The sequence below is a fragment of the Anopheles maculipalpis genome, chromosome 3RL (assembly GCF_943734695.1).
Source record: "Anopheles maculipalpis chromosome 3RL, idAnoMacuDA_375_x, whole genome shotgun sequence".
NCBI classification, from domain to species: Eukaryota; Metazoa; Arthropoda; class Insecta; order Diptera; family Culicidae; genus Anopheles; species Anopheles maculipalpis.
Genome location: NC_064872.1, coordinates 43,778,276 through 43,806,244, shown reverse-complemented (window position 1 = coordinate 43,806,244; position 27,969 = coordinate 43,778,276). Strand labels below are relative to the sequence as shown.

The following is a 27,969-nucleotide window of genomic DNA, read 5'->3' as shown; positions in this document are numbered from 1 at the left end:
ACTCTATTAACACTTATTATCACGTTTGGTTGCGCTAAAGAACCGAAGTACCAAATTTGTTTTTTTCGGTCACAACGTTTTGCCTTTTTTGCCAGTTAATCATGACTCAATCCTTTCCATTTATTAGAATTTACTTGTCTGGTGAACAACGAATTTGTACGTAACAGGTATTTACAAGAAAAAAAGTCAGTACACCAACAACTGGTTTATGGACATTTTCGGTTTATTGGTCAGCTGCAGAGCGATTGCTCTGCTTGTAACAAGTGAGTAGTTTCATTACAATCGGAAACCCACTTCCACCAAGTGTTTCGCGTTACAGTCGAGCTCGCTATGTCACTCACACAACTCGTCAGGCCATTAGAGACCAAACATCGCGCTATCCCGGTGCCGATCGATTGTGAGTCGACCTTCTCGTCGCCGTGCTTCAGTAAGGTGACCGGTGGTCAACCACTTTGCGTGCAGGGCAATTAAAAAGTCAAACATTATCCGTGACTAGCTGCGAAGGCACTTACTGCTACACTCGGACATACTGCTAGGTCAGGTCCACTTCACGAAACACGCAACACGGTGATTAGAGAAAGTGTACAATACCCTTCAGAGCAGTACTGGAGTGCTGTTTAGTTACGCCCCGAGCTGTAACATTACCTAGGAAGTGAATTCGGGTTCAAGATTTATCAAATGGGTTCTGGACACCAAGCTTCCTAAGGCACAAATTGATTGGAAGCGCGAGTGCACGGGAAATTGGGTCTGGCCGACAACCACTACTAGATTTACAAATGACGCTCAACCCCGCACAATCCGCTCGGTGAAGCTTAACATTTTTGTTTTGTTAGAATTAACTGAAATGGAATATAATACTCATTTTAAAACAAGTTTCTGCTTTGTTACGGCATTTTAAACAGTGCTTTGTGTTAAATTGTTGGTCCCTTGTTATGAAATTTTTGACCAACAAGATGGTCGGAATGAGTGCATTTTCAAGACTTCATGTTCTTCAAACAAACTTCCAACAGTTGTGACAAAAAAAAACTCTTTCAGTGTGGGTAGAGAAACTTGAGTTCATTTAACTAGCACTGGTAGTCTTCGGTAGCAGTCTCTAAAGTCAGGAGTGACTTTGCTGACCTCGACAGAGGCATTAGTGTAGCTATGCAGAATCCATAGGATACACACAGTGATGCAGGGGATGAGATTTATCTTTTGGTATGCACTTACACAAAAGATGTGGACCATAAAATAGAATAAAACATAAATTTTGTTAATGGATGTTTCGGTTCATCAGCAACGATTCGACGAACGCTTCCGCTGAAAGTGCTGTAAAGTGTGTTAGCTGGTATTCGATGTAAAAACGCAAACAGATCTAAAATGAAGCGCCCCACAGTACGGCAACCTCTTACGTCTGATTCGAGCATAGAATGCATTGGGCTAAGGCGATCTTTGCAGAAGCCTGCAACGTCTACCATTCGCTGTCAATTTTCCATCTTCCGTGCTTCCATACGTTGCCCCGCGCGAAAATGGAATGAAACATTGGTAAGGTGGAAAGAAACGGAATGCTTTGAAAAAGAAATGTCCATGTAGGTTAGTTCACAGGGAAGTAAAACACAACCCGTACCTCCAAAGCGATGAAATCCGTCAGGAGGAAGAAAGCATTTTAGCATGTGAAGAAAATCTCCAAAGACTTGCTGCTGGACCAGTATCCTTCCCTCGGGTTTCCATACGAAATCTCCCAGACATTCGTTTGCTTGCAGCGGCAGCAGCATCATCAGTGGAAATTCTGGTAAAATCCATCACTGACCAGACTCGATAGAAACTGGCGCCATTTGCTGCTGCACTTGAGAAATCAGAGCGCTTGACTATCTGACGCTCTCGCCCGATGTCCGGTGTGTGTTTTATTCTGCACCAGCATCAGCTGTTGCAGGAGGAGAAGGATGAACGTTTCCTGAGAGTTCCTTGTAGCAAAAGTTTTCCGTAGCGTAGCTAGATTCGTGTCCTGTGCTTGATATCTAATGCTCTAGCTGAATCCATCTACCGTCCAGCTATCGGATGACACGGAAAAAGTGAACACATTAAAAGCATCCGGTCCTTGGACGGAGCGAGCCCCGGTGGTAGCTCCAGTGCGGCTCGGCTTGGTCGTAACTCCCGGGCTGCCCAGAGGGGACCAGCTGCTGGATGTTGCTGTGAAAGAGGGAGGGTAGCTGGAAAGCAGAACGTATGTTGGCGGATAAGTTTGCTATTTCCGGCCAATAGACACAAACTGGCGCATCGGGAGTGAACCTGAAGACTAGTCAAGGAAGCACCAGTTTGCGGCTAGTGGAAACCGTAGTCACTCCGAGTGCTGCTGTTCGTAATCTCACCCAACATTGAGTACACCTGGTTGCTAGCTGGCTTTAGCAACCAGCTCGGGTGACCGAGAAACTGCTAAAAAATGTTTCTACGGACTATACTAGCCCCCACAAAACCCGTCGAACGCATCAAGGTTTCGTCCAATATATCCCATTTCTGCACTTGGAGTGCAAAGTTCGAGAACGTTTATCCTCTTGCACGCTTGACCGTCACTTGCAATTTACGACGAGCGGATGCATTATATAGAGTCCCCGGACGGAGCTCGAATCAGGATTCTGGGATCGCCCGGCTCCTTCGCTAGATCACAAATTCATGAGTCAACCATTGAGGTAACGGTATGAAGCATTCTGCCGAGAAGCGTGCTCTGATACTCACTCCTTGGGCAGGAAAGAAAAGGACATATCTTGCCAGCACTCTGATCAAATGCCCGAAAGGCCATTTATTTATTGATCTTCGTCCTAGCAACATTTCTGGTTGCTTTGTAGTGTACGAGGCCAGATGCTGATGAGTCGATAAGATACCAGCAAAGCAGTTTTAATACAACACGCGTGGTGCATTGAAAATCTAATAAAATCGTTGTTTAGAGAATGGATATGAGTGCATACTCAGTTTGCTATTTGATTTGCTCATTTAGCATAATCTGTTTACTTCGTCTATACGTTTTAGATGAAGTTTGATGCATTTTTCGAGGGTAAGCAAAATTAAATCGTAATAATAAATAAAAAACTACAGACTACCGTAAAGTGATACGATGTTTCGCTCAGATACAAACGATTCAAACCTCACATTTTACTGAGATAATTTTAGCATTCCTGTCGTAGAGGCGCCAGTCTTCACACGGCAGCACCGGGGTTCAATTCCCATCTGGAACGTTCCCCTGTAATGAGGACTGTCTATCCAATTACGTGGTTTCAGCAAGTCTAGTAAATGATTAGATGACCATCGTGATCAAACAGTTCCTTAAAGCCAAGAAGAAGATTTTCAGCATCCATTTTTGTTCCTTCCTATGTTGAAGACAATAAAGTAAGTTGTTTGGGCTTAGATTTTCTTACAAATCTTTCTCAAATGGTGTGGTTTATGCAATTGGCTGCTTTCAGGTCACGTTCACGCATGTAAATATATGTTCCTATCAGTGGTGTTTATTAAAATTTATGTGTCAATGAAATCATTTGCAAAGATTTAGTGCCATTATAAACGAAAAAAAAAATCATCCAAACGAATCTAACGGTTCCAAACGCGTAGAGAAGCTTTACAAACCAACACAAACGAAAACAGTGGCGATCTCTTTCCTTCGCGCAGATACGATAAATTGAACGTTTGTCTTGTTCTCTCGATACCCGCCACTCAAAACCCGCAGGCGGTCTATTGTTTCATTGGGAAATTGCCACTGAAATGCAATCACTTTTAATGACCTATCAGAAGCACATAAACATTTTATCAACAGTTCCTTCTCATGCAGCCTGGCATCGAGGGCAAAGATGCAATGGCGACCGGCTAGTGACCGTCGAAGAGTTTGAACAGAGCCAGAAAGAACGTGCAATGTGCGGAGAACACACTGTGGAGCATTATTATGATTGCGTTCTCTTCTTCTCGGTTCTCGGTGCTTGTCGAGACCATTCGCCAAAGTTGAGCGATCGTGTCGAAAATGCCACGACCAACCATTCTGGAATGGTTCTAATTTCCGGACATTTTGCGGAAGGCCAAGACCCCAGCACTCATCGTTTGGTTGCTGTCGTTTGCCATTTAGCTATTTAGTTGGCGAGCGCGGTTTAACATGTCGTTTGGTGCCCTTGGGAGGCGCGGCAATAACGTATTCGCTAGATCCGCTGCTGTCATCTGTACTGTTCGTGGCACAGTTCGTTTTATTATTATTAGGATTATTTTTGCTCCTTCTTCACTCCCTTCGCTTAATTATCGTCACCATTGAACAAACGATAACAATAAACTTTTCATCGGGCAATGATTGGAATTGTTTCATTAAAATTTTACTCGTGTCGGTTACCGAAACAGAGGACATTTCTATGTTTTTTTTCCAATCTATTAAGAATTGACATCCTGAGAAGTAATAACAATGCTGGTAAGCAGAATATAGGAGGGTTTTTTTATTCATGCATCCCTTCAGTTTTAACAGTTTTCCACCTTTTTTGGTTTGCGATTAACGATTATGGTTTGGTTATGCATTTAACTTTTAAGCTCAGTCGTACAACCTAACGAAATCTTCCTAGAAATGTTGGTTTTTTCTCTGCTAGTTCTATAAAGAAAAAGTTGGTGATTGTAAAGCATTTGATTGGTTTTCGCCCAACGGTAGAATATGTCTTAACAAAAGTATTGAAAATATTATTTTTTAAGCTAAATTATATTTTCCAAATATAAAAAGCTCCAAATTTCGCATTGCTATGCTTCATTGAGCTTTGCTTTACCGTACTAACAAAAACCACTAGCGCCATTGTCATCATCTGTTACTAAGAAAAAGAAACATGATGGAAGTATCACAAAACACTTACACAGTGTTGGCTTTTTTGTTTTTGTTTCTTTGAAACCTGTTCTAGTCACAATGTGGACGACTCCTAGCTGAGTACATTAGCGTGGTAGTCATAGAAACATTTGCATTTTTTTTAAATTATTGTCAGTGTTGCCTATTTTTTGCCATGTATTCCTAAAAGTGGTTCCGTTTACAACGCTTCATTTTACATTTCTCATTGTGAGACACATCTTTAGCTGTGCAAAAATGACTAAAATCCTTAATACCGCCCCACAGAACATAAACAAGCATCCCGCAAACGTAGACACTCACACAATAGTGCGGACCGGCTACGAGCAAGTATCAGGTGAAGCGAATGTTAGCAGCCTTCCGTGAAAGTGAATGTTAAAAGCGTGAGTTGACTTTTCCTAACTGCAAGAGGACACGTGAGATGTTGTTGATGACTGTCACGAAGAGACTGAGCAGAAGATACTAGATTATTGTTAGCGTTTGCCAGCAAAATTCACTGCGTTTGAAGTCACTAAGAATAAAGGGAAAGAGTGTCCTTTTCGTGAAGGAAAATCACATCCCCCATGATGAGGGGACAATCTGCCCCGTAATGGAACTCTCCCTATCAGCGACGGTTCTTAGTGGAAGTACTCATGGGTATGGGTACTCATGCGAATGTCATCGGAATAACATTTTACGCCATAATGACCACCAGAAGGGTAAAGCATTGGTGTAACTCCATCTAGCTCATTCGGTTAATATTAATAATGAGAGTGGTTCGTCGTCTAGCTGGACAATACATCCTTGGGCGGTTTCCTCTAATTAGTAGCCAACTACGGAAGAGAATGTTCCATTCTGTGGTGAGAACCTTGCAGGACAAGATGAACGCGTTTTTTGACAGTCAAGTCTCGGTATTAGCCTCGACGACCATTACTATAGCTTTTCAACATAATTTTCACATCCTTTGAAGATATGGGTTGCCTGTGACTTTTACCTGGCACGGTGAGCAGAAAGCATTCCCAGTAGTCGTGTAATGATGCTTCCATAGCTTTCCTTCTTTACCGGAACTTGTTGTAGTGCAATGAAGCATTAGCATTAGCTCTTTCGTTCACATCTGTTAGACAGTTTTTCTCTATTTTTAACGAATATCTCTAAGTCAAAGAGATACCGTTGCATGGTGCTGTCTGGTGCTACTGCTGCCAGAAGAAACAGTGCAATGAGTTTGCATACTCCCTACGATTGGCTGAGGGATGCTCGTCCGTCGCATTGCAGTGGTGTGTTGTGTCATTTTGCCATTGCTGATCCGCAAACATACACCACCGTGCGGGAAAAAAACATACCTAGGTAGACTTGCAAACGAGCCAAGCACACGCAGTATCATTCCGACTCATGCAGATTCGTCGAACTGCTCCTGTTGATGGTAAATCCAAATAGGTGCAAAACATATCTTAGTTGTTTTGTGCGAAAGTAAAACCAATAATGTGAAAAGAGATGACCTGAAAACAAGCTTCAATAAAGGCCTGAATATCTTTTATCCTTATTGCTAAAGCAGTTTGATTGTTTATATTATGAAAAATGGCAATTTAAAAACAATAGTTTTGTTTTTGCTAACGATAAGAGAACTGTTATGCTCTAACAGACTACAAATTTCGTTGTTTACATTTATGTTTCGAGAAAAGAGTTTCAGCAGTATATGTTATATGATACAATTTCATAAGTAACAACGTTAACATCGATCTCGTTTCCTCAACCGTACGTACGATACTTCGTCCCAATCGGCAATGTTCTACACAAAAAGGTTCAGCAGCTGCACTATTATCAACCAAGCATCTCATATGCTTTATGAGATATTTCACTCTCACTCCATTCGTTTCACATTCCGCTACTGTAAATTCGAAACGTGCACACACTAGAGCATGATTCCATCAGTCAAGCGTTTTTATGTGGAACTAGTTCGAGAAATTCCCTTTGCTAGTTCTTGCCAACCCATCAAGATAAGGAACAACTATTCTTGGCACTTGTGCCATCACTCATGTATATGCATATAAACATATCATATAACATTTCCTGTTTGATTTACCTACTTTTTGTTGGTACAATTCCTTGTCTTTCGATCTGCGTTAGACAGAGCGTCTTCCGAGCGTGGATACGTTTCACATGATGTTTCACCTCAAGGTTTGCACATTCTTAAAGTTTTTTGTTTACACAGCCAAATCTCATGTAACGATCGAAAGCCCGAGATCATACTGAACGGTGCACAAACATTGCACACCGACTGGTACAGGGAGCAACGCTTCAGCAAACAATTACCGAGTGAGCGGAGCACATGGCATGAGATTTACCTCATTTTTATGCTCCTTCCTCATCATCACCATCATCATCATCATCATTGGTGATTGTACCCCATTTTGTGTCAAACGTTCAATGCATCATTGCGCAGCGAGCGGACCATGGAATGGTTTTCATTATGAAAATTGTTTAGCTTTTAAATTTATTCCTTTTTCATCGCATCAAATGCGCCAGCTGCTACCGCTGTCGAGAAATCAACGAAACACTTCAACCGCCGGACAGGAGACCGACTTGCTTTCCCGCTAAGACTGCAGCGCGCTAGCTTCACGTGCTAACTGCGTCAGTGGCTAGCGCGCGACGATTGTAGCTTACCGGTGTGAGATGGCTGCGGATAAAATTCATTCGCTAGCTGCTGCATCAAGTGGTGTCGTCTTGTTTGTTGCCGCTTTTCGATATTTACTTTTCCCAGTACGTGCACCAACCCATACGTACTCTTGACGAACGCGCCACCACCGCAACGACACTATGGCAGCGAAACACTAAATCCCGGTTAGACTGTGCCCCGAAAAGAGTGGAAGGTAAATTCTTCCAGTGCTTGCCCGTGAGGAAGCTCCAGGAGGTAAGATTTGTTCATCCGACGGTGCTGTCGTGCCGTAGCCGTTTATCGAAAACCACTCGCTTTCGGTATCTGCATGTAGCGGAGGATCTCGTCCTAGACACGTGCTACGACGATACTGGTGTGCACTGGTTTCATAAAATATTTGCATACGTAGCAAATTTTGAAGTATTGTTGAAAATTGTTTCACCGTTTAGTATTTCTCTTGCGGATGGGTTGGAATTTTAGGATCAAGCTGGGTTGAACAGGTTTATCCACTTTTTTTTTAGAAAGCATAGGTGTAAATAGGTAATCGATACGATACATTATAAAAACTATTTTTCGATTTATCAAGATGTGAAAGGTTGTTAACGGTAATTATTTATTTAAAATATCGATTGAATTTGTTGCACAAAAATTTAAAGCAACAAATGCAATGAAGTTCTGCTGTATTACTCGATTGCTTGTTAATATTTTAATTCATACGAGCGCCTCGACTTACCGAGCAGTAGAAGCAAGAAAAAAAATGCAATCAAGACAAGCTCGAGCACATTATACAGTTCGATGCTCCGATAACGGATGCGAAATGACAAGCGTTGGTGCGTCACTTGTCGTGAAGGAAATAAAAATTGAAAAGGAATTCCTCATTTTCTCCACCAACCGAAGAAAGGCGAACCTGAGATGCTCAAGAAGTGTAGGCAAACTGTTCATGGGCCGTTAGTATGTGGTTCGATTTTTTTTTCTACTGCTGCAGCTTCTCGAGATGTCCTCCGCCGTTGTCAGTCGTCACCATTTGTCACACCGCTCGACACTATCCGTCTATGTTGGCATTAACATCTTCTATCACACCTCCAGGGAACATCGTTTCATTTCTCATCTTGGGGTTGTGATAATGCTTCGTTTGCTGATTGTTATGTTGCGCCACTGTGTGTATGGTAGACGGGCATAGGCGTCGTCTAGTTTGGCTTGCCACGTAGGATGTTGTACGGTCGTTTTGCTCTCATGCTATGGTACATCGTCGGTTGGGCCACATCATCATCCGCTGTTGAACGCTAGCTGCTACACATCATTATTGCGATGGTGAAAGAAAAATTATATCCCTCATGTGATCGTCAAGTACTGTTCTATTCACCGGCAAAACGGTGGGCCAGCGCAAGATCGAATGCGTTGATGTGTGGGCGCCGCCGATAGCTTGTTTTGGACCGTTCTTTTATTTCCCATTTGAGCAGAAACCATATTCCAATAAAGACGACAGATTGTGCCTGTTATTGATAAATATGGAAACACCTTAAACGATTGCGCTTGTCTCCGTTCTTATGCTACGAGAAGGACCAGCAGGACCACATGCATAGCAATATAATACTTGGAAGTTTAGTGATAATAACGTCACTGCGAGTTGGAGAGTTGTTCATGTGCAGCAAACGTTGTCTAACAGATCTCAAAAAGTTTAATGGTCCGTTGCTTCTTGATTGAATTATTTTGTTCTCACATTTTTCCCTCGCCACATTGTTCTATTAGATTCCCTTCTTCAATGTCCGATTTATCAAGCAACATTTGCCAAATAAGACAGACCATACGTTCGATCCATTTCCTTAAACTAATCTCGCGTTGACTGCGTTGCAACATCGTAATGTTCGATACTAACCAGCTTTATAGTCAAATACTACACGAAAATAAATGGAATGTCTGTGTAGTCTATCTCGTTCATTCGCTGCACACCTTTCGTACACAATTCTCAACAAGCAACCACACAAACTGACCCGTCATCGTTGAAAAGCTAGCTTACACGAAGTGCTATATGATTACCCTTGTTTTCTTGGCGCTTCCCATACACACCATGGGCGTCATTGCATGGATACTTAATTTTATGCCTTGATCGCGTGACGGTTTGATTACGTCATCGTAGACTGTTTGCCGTGAACGCTGAGCTTCAACTTTAGCGAATGCGACACACATTTCCGAACGAGCCAAACAGGCCTATTTCGATAAGTCTGCTGCTGCGCACACTAAAGAACGCTCCTGGTAGCTTACCGAAATGCAAGGAGACCCCAACCAAAAATCTGATTACAGGCGGAACACTCGAATGAAAAATCTTTCTTTCGCCCATGTTTGAGGTTAGTTTTCCAAAACTAAACAATTCTAATTATAAATGGCCTTAACACTACTGCCTGATAAAACCCATAGAAATTAGAAGTAGTTATAAATTGTGGGTTCGTTACGAGTACGGTTCGTAAAGCGTTGTGCTGCAAAGCACTTACGAGCGTGCTTCATTAAAGCATTTTTCGAGCTGACCAATAACATCCCCAACGTAGCCTGAAACACTTTTATGGTGCAGAAAAAGGATTGTTGTTACTGGGTTGGCACCCTACGCAAACGAGTCTGCAGCTGTTTTGTAAAGATGTAAAGATTTACGAACTTTGCTGGCCGCTATTTTAAACGTCCCAAGAAAGGGGACGACTCTGAAGCCGGTACGTCTAGTTAGCGATAAGGGGATCAGTAAAAATAACGACACATTTAAATTCAAAGCACCGAAAACGTTATGAGGATGTTTGTTGATGAAATAATCATATCATCAGATGCATTATTTAGATTGAAGGTTCGTGATGAAGTTTAGTGGTAAACTACAAACGATACACACGTGCTAGGCTTTCCGCAGGAAACCTAATTTTAAAGCACAAACGTGACCATTTTGTTACACGTGTGTATTTGTAACATATTTTTTATGAATCCTCTACATCAGACTTTGTTCATATTGCCTCATGTAAACTCGTACCATTCGAATAAAGTTTGCTTAGTGTGATTGAAAAACAACCGTTCGATTTACCAGCCGATTAATTGGACGCATTTGGTAGTATATTGGATAGCTACACTTTTATTTTATCTCCAGCAACGCACGATTCATCTCTCATTTCTCTTTTGCGCAGTACCTCCTTCGGGGAACCTCATCAAAAACGTGATAGGTCCTGATCCTTCACCATGATTGCCTACACTGGCTGTCACGTATCCTTTTCGCAGCAATTTGTTTCAAATTAATTCCGAATCCCCTTTTTCTACGCCCTTCACGCAGTTTATCACGCCACCTGTGCACCCCTTCCGTGGCAGCGAAACGGTCATCAGCGACAAAACGCGACTGCCGGAAGTCAATTCGCTTGGCAACGCACCGCACAGGAACAGGTTTGGCGCGCTTGCCACCGTTGTTGTTGCACGGGTAATTGCGGTTTGTTTGGAAATAATCCTCATTTAATGGTCGACAACAATTCTGCACGTTGTCGCACCGGTATTAGCCTTTCTAAATTTTCGATTGTAGGTAGGCAACCATAAAAATGGCTCCTGTGGAGCGCTAACACGTGGACTAGTTACACAGTGCCTCGCCGACTAGGAAAGAAAATGAAAACAGAGGGTCCTAATCAAAACTTACCCGAACTAATTGCGGTTGATCAGCAATTCTGTTTGATCCTACCTTGTCTCGGTACAAGCAGCCAGCCACGAACTCGTTCCGCTGGGTGCGCACTGTTTACCTTTGACCTTCGGGCTAGTTATTGCTATCGGTACATCTCCTGGTACGGATGGTTCCGCACCAGCACTCGGTATGTGGCTGCCCGCTTCTACAAACAGGACCCTTCGCTTCACGCTAACGATAAACGAAGACGAGTCTTTGAAAATCTAATTTGAATAAAAATGGCTCATGGAACGCTCTACAACGGCGTCATCGTCGTCGCCTACGGTCCAACCGAGCCCGCATATTTTTATTCACTAAGATGCTCAGCTTCCCTACCAAACCCAAGCCGAGACGAAAGAAGGTGAAAGCGAATGCCGTGAAAGTCCGCCATCGCTGTGTGTAGGAATGCAAATGGTGAAAGATGGTGGTGGCAATTATACTGAACATTCATTTGATTGCAAAGCAAAGCGAGATGATCTTCTTATCAGCGGTCCCGAAAAGCTGTTGAAAGAGCAATGGGCACAAATCTGTATGGCACTGGAACATACATAAAACCGGGTTTTCTTTCTTTGTCTCAATCATTGCCCGTGCCCTTCTTCTAGTGCACGAGTAGCAGGGGCATGGGTGAGGTGATCCCGTTTTTTCCCTTTTGTTTCGTTTTTGTTCCTATCTTCCACCTTCGGATCTGGCACGCCCCGAAATTCGAATTATATTCATCCAGGCGAGCTTTCTTCGGAGTTTTGCTTTGTACCAAATGAAACAACAAGATGAAAACGTAATTAGGTCGACATTATCTTTTCATTTTACCAAACAGCCGTGAATACCTAACCACGTTTCCCCTGTCCACTTGGTACTATTAAGGTTCATTTTCTGCATTTTTCTCTTCTTCAATGTCTGACAAAATCTGCTTTCTTTTGCCACTCGTAATTGTGGCCAGGCGCTTCGTCAATATCTGGCCGTGTTTCGTCTAGTACACGAAGTAAAAATTTCCCTGTTTCAGCACCATATCAATGCATGGTATCTGCTTGGAAAATTTGGGAGACGGCTATCTTCCTCCAGTGCTGTGTGGATGTGGGTTAGGTTTGTTATTTGCATTCGCTGGCATGCGTACGTTTGTTAGATTTGCTTATCTCGTCTGCTGGTTCTTTGTTCATCATTAGCCTAAATTAGGCTAAGCTTAGTGGAGATGATTTGTGTAGTTATGAAAAAGAATACAAAGATTCTCATTACTCAAAACCTCTCAAGGACTTTAATAAGAAAGTTTTTTTTAAATTATGGAGGTTGCTACAAACTTACTCTAAATTACATATTTTTATTGTAACAGTAAAATTGAACTCAACATTCAACGGAATCCTCAAACATTTTGAGGATTCTAAAAATCATTCATCCTTTCACCGACTATGCGAACGATGCTATAAATTGTGCTTTGTTTTGTCTTTATTGCATCCCTTAATATCAGTTACCAAAAATTGTTATGATGTTATGTGTGTCCTGTACGAAGTCTACCGATGGTACACCTCAAGCACAGGACGAAGTTTAATATTAAAAAATAAATCCATTGTCTCAAAAGATGAAATTGGTGTTAATCTGCCTTTAATCCTGCCTCCGTATGCAAATTTATGTGCTCGGAAAATTTATTGTCCCGACCGAAGCGAACAAAACACGTTTCCACTCAAGTGTACAGCTTTGCGGAGAAGTGTTGAGAAACAAACATAAACCGAAAACGATTAAAATCACTTTCGCTTCGGTTGAGCGGCATGAAGAATGCGCCGGTCTGGGAACGTAGAACAGGCCGTATGCTCTGTTGTTTCCGTGAAAGAAAGCTGAAATCGATTAGTACACAAATCTCGTATAAAAGTCATCAATCTTGTGTCGGTTCGCAGAGCGAAGAGTTCGCACGAGTGTCAGTAAAGATGCTGCTGGTAGCTATAGAATTCGGCTGTAAACCACCGGAATAAGAAATAAAGCATTGTGTTGTGAGGGGGTTTCTCGGGCATGAATTTAGCGCAAATTTTTTAAACACTTGTGCCTTCCTCAGCTATTCAATCGCTGCCAAAGAAAAGGATAAATAAATATGAAAGTCTCATCGCAATGTTTGTCAATATTTCTCCGAAACTGTTTTTCATAGGGTTCAGCAGTTTGCAAGTTGGCGCAAGACAGATTCCCAGCACGACATGTGTCATCAATTTCTGTTTCTGTTCGAATGTTTGAATTCAATTCCTCCCCCCTCAAAACCCTCAACCACTTTCGGGCATCGATTTCCTTATTTCCACCATCCACAAGAGAGGAATAGGTTTGTTTAGCAGAAGAAAATAATAAATCCAAACATTTGGCGAAATGTAAATAACATATAGCGCATCATAAATCTCGAATGTGTGGTAGAACAATCTATTGCACCTGTAACGAATTTGGCAAACGCCGTTTCTTTTAATGCGCTAATGATAGGCAAAAATTCAATCCAAACAATAAGGCGGAAAGTGACGCAAATGGTGTCGTTTTGCGTGCGAAAAAGGAACATTGCGTAACTATGATTGTGAATTTATCTTCGAGTTTCTTGTGCAATTTAATCGCATCACCGTATAACCTGTGCTATGAAATTCAATTCTGTTACCGTTCGTCCGACTATTGCAGATGGAAATTTTTCGGATTTTCCATTCATTTACCTGACACGTAAGTTATTGGTGGATGCATCAAAATGTGATGCATTAGTCAACGGCAATCGTAATAACGTTACTGCCTCAAATACTACATTTATTTTTCGTTAATTTCCGAAGAATTCTTCATGTTTTCATAATGTTTTATTTTATTACTCATTTAACATTTTATTGAATAGTTCTATTCTTTCAGTTTTATATTTTAGTCAGGCAAATACAAAAATTTAGAAAGCTGAGTCCAACGAGAGTTGGCGCAGGATCTCAATAAACCATATTTTCTTTTATGTGAGCAATTATGTTTTATTGTTTTACAATGATACATGTTTATAAAGTTTTAATTTGAACACTTTTGGCCTTTCATCCCCATTATTCAATTTTAATGAATCCTATTGTTTTTTCTTTACTCTACAGATCCGCCGGAAATCATAAAGAAGCCAGAAAATCAAGGCGTACGAGTAGGCGGCGTGGCAACCTTTTTCTGTGCAGCTCGTGGTGATCCCCAACCAACGGTTATATGGCGCAAAAATAGCAAAAAGATTATGAGTAAGTACATGCATAACTTTTATTGGTATTATCTACCATAGGTGTTTTGTAAATGAGATTAGATATGTAAACAAACTTTCACCTGCATTATTCAATGTTGAAATAATAATCAACAAAAAACAGGAGAATATGTTTGCATTATCCATTAATCATTATGTGTCCAGAATAATACGTAACGTCACATCTATTCAGATTATTTCCGTTAAAAAAGCAGTGATGCGAATTGCATGAGATGCCATATTTTATCCACCTTTCACGCGCTTGCAACCTATACTTACAGTGACCCAGTCACGATACACGGTGTACGACGCTAATGGAGTTTCAATGTTACGTATCGAACCGGTGCGTGCTGGACGTGACGATGCACCGTACGAGTGTGTGGCGGAAAATGGCGTCGGTGATGCAGTTTCGGCCGAGGCGACGCTGACCGTTTATGAAGGTAAGTGACAAGTTATGTATAATGTGCACAAATTGTGTCCCAAACTGTCCCAAACCGAGCACACCAAGAGTTCACCACAGTTGGTAACTTTTCCGGGTTTTCTCTTGTTGGAAGAAAAGAGCCGCGAACCGTTACGCGGTAAAACTGCACCGATTCTAGCGCAACTTGTGGCTAAACTTTTAGCACACCATTCGCCCGCTAGATTGAGGGCCAATTCGGATACAATTTTCAAGATAAACGATTCTGGAAGGTTGGCGCGCTAGTCGCGCTGTTCAAATTATGCAGAAAATTTGCCCACGTTGATGATGCTGTCGACGTGCGAAGTGATTTGCATGATTAATTAAAAGTATTTCCTCATATTATGCTAATAAACCAGAATGGCGTGTTTTGCACCTTTTCGTAAAACATTCGGTTTTTTTTTTGTTTTTTTTTTGCCTGCCTGGTGGCTGTTAATAATAGAAATAAATGCATTTTGTTAAGATGCAAAATTTATCATAAATGAATTCCAATTTCATTCATTCAAAGCGCTTTGCTTACTAACTTTTATTTTGCATCTGCAGCACTGTCGCTTACAGTTTAGTGGTTTAATACTTTAACGTACTTTTAGTTTACAGTTTTCAAAACCAAGCTAAATCCCTAGCGAAATGGGTGCTATAATGAGTCTGGCGAAACATTTTATAAATTTAAATAATAATTATATTTAGTATTTATCTTTTCGTTCGTGTAGGTCTTCGTGTAGGTCGTTCTTGTATTACTTCTAAAAATAAAAGTTAAAGGAAAAATATAAATTTTTTAAACATAACGCGAAAACCAGGAAGGAGCCTACCATCATTTACAGATGTGCTGATAATGTTCATTTCATGTTTGGCACACAACATCGGCTACCCAATTATCTTGAGGGCAGGGGTAGCCATAAATATTTGGTTTATCATACTCTCTTTTCTTGGCTTAACGATCCCCTCGAGGTCACGCCGCTATCTAATGGTATACTAAGACTGTCGAGATATAACGTAGTTTGATAGTCAGTCTTCAACTACTGGGGTATGGGCTGGATGGGATTTGAACCCCGATCCTGCCGTTTGAAGATCAATGGCACTGTCGCCTGCATCACCGAGCTGTCCGGTTTTGGTTTATCATTAAGCATGGTAATAGGTCTTGAAATGCAGCTAATCAGTTAAGCTATTATCATTGTTTTAAGTAACAAATTTGGTTAAATGCATTTATACCAAAATGCGAGTCATAATAAGACCATACAATAAGATTTCATAATTCTCTTATCTTCCTTATTTCCGTTGCGTTAAATGCTGTGCTCGTAACAAGCGTACTCGTTTCCATACCAAAATCTCGCAGAGGAAAGAAGATGTATAGCACTATTCTTTCGACCTTGGTGGTATTTCAACAATATGACGCATAAATTATGCCCTAAGGTTCGAAAAACTTGGGTCCAAGAAAGTACCCAATGTTTGTTCGCGGGGTGCAACTTTCTTCACGTAATTTTAGCGGAGCGCACCAATGGTAACGTTCAACCAGCATTATCCATTTATCCAAGATGACAAGCTCATGCTGTGCGTTACGTTAGGTCAAGTGAAATAGAAACAACCAAATAAGCCGCGGCTGCGTTTCACGAATGAAGCAAAGCAGGGAACAGCGAAATAGTGAGCTTTGGGAACAAAAACAATAAACCATCAGAAAAAGGATATTACAAAAAAAAAACACGGCAAACTTTTGCCCGGCAGTTCGTATTTCCTTCCAATTGCTTAATATTTTCCCTCCCTTATCAGGATATTTTTTTCCAGTTTTGTTTGGCTCCGTACTTGAAGAGCTACTGGCACGACACTCCGTCGAGGACTATCTAAAATATGTTCTCTGCTTAGTGAGCATTTCTCATTTTCTTTCAAAAAGTTACGAGACTCTGGAGGGAGAGCAAAGTAACAGAAAGTGGGGCAATAATTTTACAGTTTTTATACGGGTTCTTTTTTTCTGCCAGAAGTATTGTGTGTGTGTATGTTTAATAAAATGCAAAATTGAACACACCGCTCATCTGGGACACTGAAAATTTTTACACAACTTATCCAGTCGTGGCAACTGACAGCTCGGGTTAAACTTTTTTAATAGACTCGCGTGCGAAAGTACCTCATTATGGTTGATGATATGCTGATTTGTTATTCACTAGGACTATTCAAAGATTCGGTTGGTATGATATTTAAAGATTATGAGCATTACTACTGCAATCTGAGTTGTGAGCAAATACCAGATAATCATTGTGATCTATATGGCAAATAAAAAGAATTAGTTGTTTAAAAAAGTTGTAATTTTGATGAACGGAATATAAAATGCTCTTTACGAATCAATAGCGGTATGAAGATTAGTCCTTTGGAAAATGTTGTGCATAAAAAGACTGAAACATTGTCATTCCTGTAGAGTCATGTTGTACACTATATTACTTAACAAATTATATCGATAGAAGGTGAAAACCTTCCTTTTGTACTCTTCCAAATAGCTATAATGAACTTAAAAAATGGTTCCTATTCTTTCTCATGCATTTGATGTCATCGGTTTTCAACAGTCAAATCATTATTTAATGATTGTAGGGACATGTTTAGGAACAATATCGCGTAACTTTTTTGTAGTTTTGTTTATTAATCGCTTAGTAATACTGTTTATAAGGTATACAAGAATTTTTAGATGGTCAGAAAAGCAACTCCATACCATCCAAATGCAAACTCTTCGACCCCAATAGTTGAATGTTTTTGAATTAAAATATGGATTTAGTACAGACTTTTACACTGTGCGTATTTCGTCACTTCCAATGATTTTATAGTTCTATTTATTATCAAATAATATTTTTTAAATTTTATACTTCGAGATGCGTAAGACACCGCTAAACTATGTATTTTTTTCTAGTTGAAATTTATCTATCCAGATTCTTATTAAAATGTCTGGTATGCAACGAATCGTTACGCGCTGTTGGATGTTTTACACGATGTTTGACTCGTATATTGAAAGCAATAATGGATTGTAAAAGTAAACGAGAATTTTTCAAAATTTCAAATTTCTTTGCGAAAATTTGGTCATAATGTATTAGGTTTGAAAATAAATAACGGCCGTTTTGGAATTGATGGGACCACTGTGGACTTGACGATTTTGTGGATTTTGTTCAGCAATCCTAAGCGCAAAAACATGAAGATCCCCCGGTCATACCCCAACATCATCAGCTCCACCGAACATGCATAGCTCAAAAGTTATGCTGAGTATTTGGTGGGACCAGCTCGGCGTCATTTACTACGAACTTCTGAAACCGGAAGAGACAATCACTGGTGAACGCTACCGGAAACAATTGACAAGTTTAAGCCGAGCACTGCGTGAAAAACGGCCAAAATACTCATTACGCCACGACTAAGTGATTCTGCTGCATGACAATGCTCGGCCACATGTTGCGCTATCTGTGAAAAACTACCTTTATACCCTCAAATGGTCTGTTTTACCGCACTCGCCGTATTCATCGGATCTGGCACCATCGGATTTCCATCTGTTCCGATGATCCAATACATGGATTACGTCGAAAAACGTATCATAATGGCCAATACTTTGATTGACCCAATTTCTACAAATAAAAATGCTAGGAGTAAAAATAAAATTATGAAAAAACGGCCATTATTTATTTGCGCACCTAATAATATCTTAGCTGGTTTTCGAATGAATCAGTCGCCATTTCGACTGCTACTCTTGGTAATTTTTACTCCGTGGAGACGGTCAGTTCAAATTGCTGACAACTGAGAATTATAAAATAATAGAAATACAATTCTTTCTCCAAAATACACCTTTGTCCCGAAATCGTTTATGAATCATTATCCTAGGCTATTACTGAATTGTCAAACCAATGGTTCTTTTGGCAATTATTTATTCATAACGCACTAATAGATCTGCTTGCATCAGTGACTCGAAACAGTATCTAAAAGCATCTCGCTAATGCAATGGGATGATTCCGTGAAAAAATAAAACCTTTTTTTATTCAACCCCTTTATCCGAACTGACCCACGAACTCTTGCAGTGCTATTACCGCTTTGCTTTACGATCGGCACAGTTTTTTTTTTTTTTTGCAGATTTACCATTGCACAAAACGTTTCTCAAAAAAGACATCAACATCCTACGTTCGCGCGGCGTTCGCTGAACTCCGTGCTCTATTTGTAAATTGTTTTGCACTGCATCCATTTCTATTTTAATTTTTAATTTTCCATGGCATTGTGTGCCTTCCTCGATTATTGTGCAGTGTCGGGTGCAGAGCAAAAATGTTTGGATGGTTGAATTTGTTGCATTCCAGTTTTTAATTCAAGCTGTGAGATACTGCCGGCGGTCTGGTGTGGTAAACAAATGTTAAAGACAAGTGTTCATCTGAATTTTCCACGACACAGGACTCCGATTCGTGCAGTCATTCAAAAGCGCTTTCAATATTTGATTCATTGTAAATGTTCCTGGATATTAGATTATTCCTGGTTTTAAATAAGTAAGTCTCGTACAAATCGTCTAGTTTTTTGTGTAAAGATGTTTTACCGTACGTTATCTATGTATGTTTCCTCTCCTATTTTTTCTATCATGACCAGTTTGTTTACAACACACACCATAAGGTTTAATGTACGCCACGAACAATCGTAAAAGTGTTTGTGTATGCATAAATTGAACACTGCACAAAAGTCGTTCGATTTGCAAATAAATCAACGGTTGGCATGAAGTCCTTTCGTTTCCTACACCTTCCAACGTTCAGCGAAACGAAATCTCATTCGCCAGTGCACGAAACGAAACAATTCACACAGAGTTGCGAAACTGGACAATCGTGTGAATGAAGGATGCAGTGTGAACAACGAAAAACGAGACACTAATCCAAGTCGTATCCAAGTCTTCCTTATTCCGGTTTCGAAATATTCACTTCCCAGCGAAACTTCTTTTTATGCTAATGTTGTATAAATTTGCATTTATATTTATGTGCACCACCGCGCGCAAGTGTTTCACTATAATTCTGGTTCGTAAGGTTTTTGAATATTAGTCGAGAAACTGTGTGTTTCTCTGCACACAGACTCTGGTCAAAATACGTAAGATTTTGGAGCAGCAACGGTGCTGCAAGAAATGGCTTGAAGATGGCTCCTTCAACACTGTTCGCAGGGCTGGTTCTGCTGTTGCTGAGAGCCATTGTTCCGTTTGAGGTTGGTGTATAAGTTCTTTTTGAAAAATTCATTGCAAAAAAAACAGCAACAGAGCAAACATAGTAACGCCGGCCAGACGAAACTGCGCATTGTAGAAGTATTTTTACTTTTTTGCAACGAAAATTACAGTCCTGCAGTTGACGCCTTTGAACGACAAACCAACCAGGAGAGAACATTTGAATATGCATCAAACGGCGGCCGAACAACTGTTCCCTTTTTAGTTGTGCGCTTAGTTGTTGAAAATGAGGCACTATTGAGTTCAGTACTAAATGAACATCGCGCCGAATTCAACCGCACTGACCATACGCCACATCAAGCGTTTGTACCATCAATGGAGACGCCCGGTAGCTGGTACCGCAAGGCAACGCCAGCGCATTCACGTGTTTAGTCAGAGGCGTTCTAAAACGATGCAAGGCGCGCTACAAATGGACCTGTAGTTACAATGTTCATTGTTGCTTAAATGAAGACATTTGCATTGTTCTTGCATGAAAGAAAAGTTTGGTTGTCGCAGAACCGGAATTTGTATAGTTCCGCCCAGTTGACTCTGGACGGATCCCTTCTTGAAGAAATTGTGCTGGGCCGGTGCTGCGAAGAGTGAGAGTGGTAACAAAAGAATAACACTTCATACGACCCATTTTTCTTCCCCGTCGAATGTACCGAACTGCATGCACGGCCCACACCAGGACAGCGCACATTTATTTCACTCTTGCCCGGAATTTAAATATAGCTGCGCTTCAGCCTCATGAAGTGGGCACCCCATGTTGTGGGAGGCCATGGTAAACAACATAATACGGCTTTGTCTTGTGCATAAAAGCGATCCCATCGCGATAAAGGGTTGTGTTATTTTTTACCACTTCGTTTTGAGAAGTTGCAAATGAAATATACTGCAAAGCTCCCGCGAGTCATTCGCCGGTCTGCAGCTCCATCATTTATAGCAGCGGGCTTTTAGAGCTTGGGCAGTCATTTAACACAATCATAAAAATAGCAACGAGAAGGTTTTGCTTGCTACTCGTTCATTTGATTTTAAAGCAAAACAATACGTGTACTGTTTTTGTTGATCGATTTTTCTGTAGTTATCGTACGCATTTAAATTACGCAAAATTTAAATTTTGAAATACGAAAATCGGCTGGGAAAAAGAGAATAAAATTCTCAATTTTATTGAATGGCGATTGCTTATGTTATTGTCTTCATTTCTTTCAACGCAGTGGTGTAGGACTGTTTACGATCGTCTATTTGTAAAATGCCGTAAACAGCCAGAAGGGGAGTTTGGGAAGCAAAATATTACCGTATCGAGATGGCTTGGTCCAAACCACAGATTCATTTTCAAACTATTCAAACTCATTTACATCGTTTAAAACTCCTTACTGCAACACACCCGAACCGAACTGCAGCAAAGTTCATGGCTAGCAGCTTCGAAAGGAAAAGCTATTGCCTTGCCCAGCTCTTCAACGTCCTGATAAGTCCGCCCATTACGCTTGTCGCTACATTAAATGGGAAAGGAATATTCGAAACTGCGATCGTTTGTTGCGATAGTGTCGGGAGCTACGGACGAAAACTAGCTCAGTTTTCACATGGAGCTCGCTTTCTCATTTGGCAACGATATTTCTGGAAACGATCGGGGTATACATTACCTGACCAAGAAAGTAGCGGGACGAAGCTACTACCAGCCCCGAGAACGTTAGTATGTGCGGATGGTCATCGTAGATGAAGAGATATGTTATTGACTCATGAAACCGCGAGGTTTTGTTATTTCTTTTAATTTTCCTTCCCACACGTCCATTTGTAAGACTGTTGAATCTAAGGGACAGCAACGGTGTGCGGTCGGGTGGTTCGGTCAAGTTTTCGTAGCATTCCAATGCGAAAGGAATGTTGAAGGTGCAACCCACGTAACAGTGCGCTAGCTCAATGAAGACAAAGTAAAACTTGTAAAGTAAATAAAACAACCGCAAGACCTTCCAGCGTTGAAACGGGTAAAAATCCGTACCGTACCCGTAGAGGATGGGCACAAAATATCGGTAGCTATGTTTATTGCACGGCTAGATGTGTGTATTCACGTGGAAGGTGAAGATATAGCAAGGAAAGAGAAAATATCCCGGCAAATGAATGCTGCCATTACAATTAATTTCAATTATGCTCGACGCTAACGTTGTTGTGTATTATTTTGTTTCAATTATGTGGTTGGAATGCTGGTATAAGTTTGTAGAGTTTAATAACTTTCCTACTTAGCAGATTCATCCAAAAAATAGTTTCCAGGAAATGTGCACATGTATTGTAAATTATTGCCCTGGTAGAGGATATTTGCTCTCTTTCCCTTTATAAGGGAGAACAATTGTGTTTACTGCTGTTTAAATCTTACCATTATAGAGATGGTAGAATTAAATGATGAGTTACGTGTACCATTCGCTCTTTGGTTTGAAAATGTATGAACTAATACACAGATTACACACAATTATATGTTAGGTCCAAAAGCCAGTTGACCTTTTGAACAAGATTTTTTTTCGAAAACAGTGCAATACTAACAAATTTAAATCCCAGCTCTAAACATAAGAACAAATTCAATTGAGAAATATTGATAATGTTCAAATGTATTGAAATGTTTAATTCATCCTAAATAAACTTCAATGAACACTTTCATGCTTACACTTATATTATCTAGAAATTTGTAATTTTGATATCTGACTATTTTCTTACATTTTTTTATCTGATACTGACTATTTTCGTGCATCCTACCAACATGTTACGTTGTTTTGCAAATTAAAAAAGAAAGATGCGAATATCCTCCCTCTACTGTCAGAGGCATTATCTCCAAACATACGGACTGACAATTAGATTAATGGAGTTCCCGCTCAAACTGCTTCATTAAAAAGGGCAGCTAAACAAGATTTTACACTTTGCATGCCGGAATGTGTTTACAGCAACCATTTGCCCTACTGTCTGGCCAAAGATGAAACGAGAATCCTTGTTTTCATACTAAAGGAATGGTGACATCCATAAGCTGTGTGATATCAAAGCTAAAAATATAGCAAAAAAAAGATAAATCCAGTTTTTTGACAATAAGAAAAAAGCAATCAAATCAATGTTATGTTAATTTATCAAAACATTTGGGTGGTTTAATGTTTTATATAACTTCAATACATTTCAATCCTCTTCTATTTAATTAGAAGTAGCATTATAAACTTTAAGTTACCAAAATTTAGTAAAATTTGCAAATTTGGTGAATAATTGAAAGATTTCCAGCACATACTTCAGTGCGTTCAACGCTAACGCTGCGCTAACCAAGTTGACTGATAAATCAGCTTCCAGAGATATTGCTCTAATCTTATCGCTGCTCGGTTTCGTGAGCCAGTTTGTAATGGATTATTCAAGCCATAAATCACATGATAAACAAACTCTGGTGGTTAGATGCAGATTTATCTGGGCGTATATCTTTTAAAGCAGAGCTATTAATTAAATCAGACCAAGGATTGATGGATTTGAAGACGCATCGGCAACGATACTCAACTTATGACCATTAGCTAAGATTTTCATTTTAAGTTGTATGCCAGACTATGTTCACCGCATATTAAAATAATCCAATTCAAATAATCGGTGTACACAAAATTACAGGGGTGACATTGGATTTTTAAGACCTCATTCGTCTATTTTCGGTAAATGGTTACATGTAGAATAACAAAATGATTGAAGATACGGTGTAATGTTGAACTATAACAGTTTTGTTGCTGTTATGGTTCGTGTTAAAAATGAGTTTTTTTAGAAGAACCATCTTACCAAGGTACTTGGCGCGTAGCCGAAGTAAGACACTTGAAAGCGTTCTGAAGCGTCCTGGTGATGCGGCAACGGCGCCGGTCTTCAAACGGCAGGACCGGGGTTCAAATCCCATCTGGAACGTCCCCCCTAAGTGAGGACTGACTATTCAACCGCGTGCTATCAACCAGTCTAGTAAGCCATCGAATGGCCGGCGTGACCTTAGGAGGTCGTTAAACCAAGAAGAAGAAAAAAATGTACAAAATACATTTAAAAATTTGTTGCTATTTTTAAGTGTCAGTTAACCCTAAGCAACCTTTTTTCGCATTTCAGCTTGAACACTTCTTTCCTTGAAATATTATGGGTTATTAGAAATACTTTAAATCACCAGTTCCTATGGTATAATTGCTATAAACAGATCTCGCCCAGGAATACCGCCGCGATTTACTTCCATGGATAACAAGCAGCTCGCAAAAAATAAAACAACATTTACACAACTGCGTCGTCCGGCACCGCTGACGAAAACATTTTCCGACACCGAGAGAAAGTAGGTCTATTATAAAAACATTATTCAGAAATTAACTTCATAAACAGCCCACTGAGGGACTGCTAAGTGGAAACTCAAACAAAAATGTATTGTTTCCCTATCCCCCTTGCTTGAGGTTTTTATTCGTCCTGTTTTCTGCCATCGTGCACCAGAACCATTCCCATCGTTACAAAGCAGCCGGAGCGTAAGCGGATCCGGAGTCCCGCACGGTTCTTTGTTATGATTTTTGTTAGGATTTCGGTTATTTGTTGCCCTAGGACGCTATGCCCTGGGCTGGACGGTTTTCGGGTCCAACGATTATCATTCCAAAACGTAGCATTTTTGGTTGGGGAAAAAGTTTCATCAGACATTTTGGAAAATTAAACCCACGAATGCCTACTGGTACTGTTTTTGATTGTGTTTTGGTTGGTAGAACTTTCGAAAATAATGTTTAAACTAATTTTGAAGAAGCTTTACAAAGCCAAACTGATTATAATTCCTAGTACTGCATATTGTAAAACAATTATAAAACACCGGTAGTAATGTTTACGTTGTACGAGTACGTGTAGTACTCGTTGTAATATTTACATACATAACGTACACATGTTATTGCAATCAGTATGGTATACAAAATGACTAAATTCAAACTATTTGACACCATGCACTTAATTTCATGATGCGCTGTTGTGAACATGATTATGATAATCCGCTGTAAAATAAAGTGTTCGTGTATGCTGGTGTAACCATCATTATCATACCAAAACTCCATCTTTTTGTTTGAACCCACCGAAGCGTAAAGCTTTAAACCATTTTCAGCAATCCATACAAACGGGTTGCGTAATAGTTTAAAATGTCTAAAATATTGTCAAAAGCTGTCAGCCCCAGAGGGAGAAAGATTTCTAGCCAAAGTCTCGCACACACTGTGGGTCAGCCAGCCACGATGGTTGCCTTTGGCTTAAGGTAGTGGAAATGTTGGCAAGACGTGTTGTAACGTGGAACAAAAATATTGCTGCCCCGGTGGATAGCTTCATAGAGACGCAGAAGCAGTGTGGACAGTGTTCCCTTTTTGCCTGTTTCACATTGAGCCGTTGAGTCTGACGTCTGGGCAACGCTAAGTGCCATCAGAAACGGGGGTTTTGTTACTCTGTTTGGTGCAGCACGTTTGGTGTATACCAGTTACTCCAGCCAGCATGTACACTGGGAGAGGTCCGCTTGGTGCAGTGGTGCAATCTTTTCGGATCGTAGCGCTTTCCAGCAAAACATCGTAATTTAATTCCTTCTTTTCTTCGAACCCTTTCATGCACACCGTAAAATAAACATTATGCTGCATCCAGCTACAATGCATCAGTGGACAAAAACGCAGTCAAAATAGTCTGCTCCGAAAGTGCATTACTGTCAGAACCACAAAAGAGTGTTTTGTGAAACCGGCGTATTCGATTTTTTTTAGCTTATCTGGCGTCTGTTAGTGTAAATGAAATGCGTGAAACAGATTGTTTGCAAGGATTCAGCAAAACCATGCTGATACTGCTGCGAGCGAATGAATTCACCGACAAAAATGTCCAACAATAATCGTTGAAGATGAAAAATATATGTATGATTGATACACATAATAAGTGTAAAACAGGTATAGGTAATAAAGGTAAAAACTGTTTAAGCTTGAAGTAAACCTTAAAGCGATTTTATAATTTCAAGCACGATTCTTTCTTTTACACATCCATGCTCAGTCCATGCCAAGAAATTGCTGACAGCTTAGATGTTCTTAACAGCATCAACACTCTTAATTTTTCTACTGCAGGCCAATCAGGGCATGTAGTGTTATCCTCGGATCTTGGACATAAATTACTTTCACCTTTACACTTAATTCGAAACGGCATAACGTAGGGAAATGTAATAATCATTTTCTCCTCGTACATTTCTCACTTGACGCATGATTTACGCATCGTTCTTCATTTTCTCGGACACACAGATTAAAGAAAATGTTCACTATCTAGTCCCATTTCTGTACCTACAATATCGCCAGACCAGAAACACTGCCTGTGTCTGGAGAATCTTTTTGACATGACATCGAAACAATTTATTTTCAAGCACGGATACGCTTCTCTCCAATGAAGCGTTAAAAACATCGGTACCGCAATGGTGTGTCCTTTTTGCGCCATCAGTCAGCACGAAATGTGTCAAACCTCGGGTGTTTGACGCAATTCTGCCTGTTGTAAGGTCAAACACGGAAACAGACGCTGCGTATCGTATTATCTGTCACTTTTTACGCTGGATCGGGCTAGAAATTTCTACACTCTGTCGTCAATGTCGCTGAAGCTGACCGGATGAAATGTGACATCATGATACCTAAGGCATGGTTCTCCCTTATCCTCGCGACAGAGAAAATCCGGACTTACATTCGCATTTTCTCATTTAATTCTGTAATAACCTTTAACTACAACATTCCGTGCCTGTCCGTTCGCAATATTTTACCACTGGCCTAAGAGGAGTGATGACAGTGAATGATGCTTCATAATCACATGGGGAAAGAATGTTTGTTTTGCACACCGGACCAAACCAAATTATCTATTTTCTATTGCGGATATTAAGCATGCGATGGCCAGTGGATAGTTGTAGTTATTGGATAAAATTTGAAATTCGACTCTTAATTTTTGTTGACATGTTATTGCTTCCAACAGTGTTGGACTGACTTCCTTGTCCTTGTTTCTCGTGATACAGACCCTTAGTAATGTTAAGAAGAAATTTTATATCCATGTTGTAGCGTGAAGATCTGAGTTAATATCTCCGCCAGTCAATGATCAAAAGAGTTGTTTCTAACTCTTGTGCTTTGCACAAATTGTGTGCTTTCAAAAATTCTGCTACCCTTGACTAGCAGATTTTTTAAATATTTGGTATATTTTTCATAATAGGGGCCTGGTGAACATCGGAGCCGGTCTTCCAACGGCAGGACTGGGTTTCAAATCCTATCCGGACCGACCCCCGTAGTAAGGACTGACTATCCAACTACGGGGTATCCAAGAAGATATTTTTCATAACCTAATTAGAACTCGATTTGAAGGAATATCAGGCCGGCTGTCATCATGAAATTTAAAAAATTTGAACTCGATTTGCTTATGCATTTTTTTGGTTAGAATAAATGATTTCATAAATGTGGTTGTAAATTCCCGTAGAAATTCTACGACGATGTGTTTAAAGAATAAGTTTAAAATAAAACAGCGAGATACGATTGCACAGGTTTGGTTTGAAATTGTAATTGTTTATTCATATTCCAAACTTTTGATTATCTACTATTCGCTTAACATTATACCGTGGGAAAAATAGATTCTCTCTCTTTTACGCATTAAAGCTGTACCGATGACATTTTCCTTTTTGCCGCGCCTACTCTTTCTTCCTAAGAGGTGCATCTGTTTAATGTCAAGTGATCTGGGTGTAATGCATGCATGAAAAATACCCTTTTTCTATTACCTTTTTCGGATAAGAATAAATTGGTTGCATTTGATTGCGGTTGCGTTTTTTTTTTTGTGCTGCACTGTACCTAACTTTATGATTCTCGTCAAGTGCATGATATCCTTTGGTCCACAGTTCGATCTAATTTTAAAATTTATGATCCTGGGAAACATGGATTCAAGTTTTCCTACGCATCTCGGAATTGGTCCCAGACATGCAAGTCAAATGTTTACCAGATGGCCTTTACTGGAAGAGATTTTAAATTTATTATTGTTTTTGTGTCATGTGCA

General features: G+C 40.2%; 2 protein-coding genes across 2 annotated transcripts in view; one reads left to right on the top strand and one right to left on the bottom strand.

Annotated features, from left to right (window-relative positions):
* Positions 1-27,969, top strand: part of LOC126565768 (tyrosine-protein phosphatase Lar) — a 117,096-nt gene that overhangs the window by 40,420 nt on the left and 48,707 nt on the right. The window contains exons 2-4 of the mRNA XM_050222976.1: positions 13,762-13,800; positions 14,196-14,327; positions 14,608-14,766. Coding sequence (XP_050078933.1) covers positions 13,762-13,800; positions 14,196-14,327; positions 14,608-14,766 — 330 coding nt within the window. The remainder of the gene's footprint in view (positions 1-13,761; positions 13,801-14,195; positions 14,328-14,607; positions 14,767-27,969) is intronic.
* Positions 19,866-27,969, bottom strand: part of LOC126564210 (ubiquitin carboxyl-terminal hydrolase 35) — a 164,650-nt gene continuing 156,546 nt past the window's right edge. The window contains exon 5 of the mRNA XM_050221190.1: positions 19,866-19,878. The gene's annotated coding sequence lies outside the window, so the exon portion shown is untranslated. The remainder of the gene's footprint in view (positions 19,879-27,969) is intronic.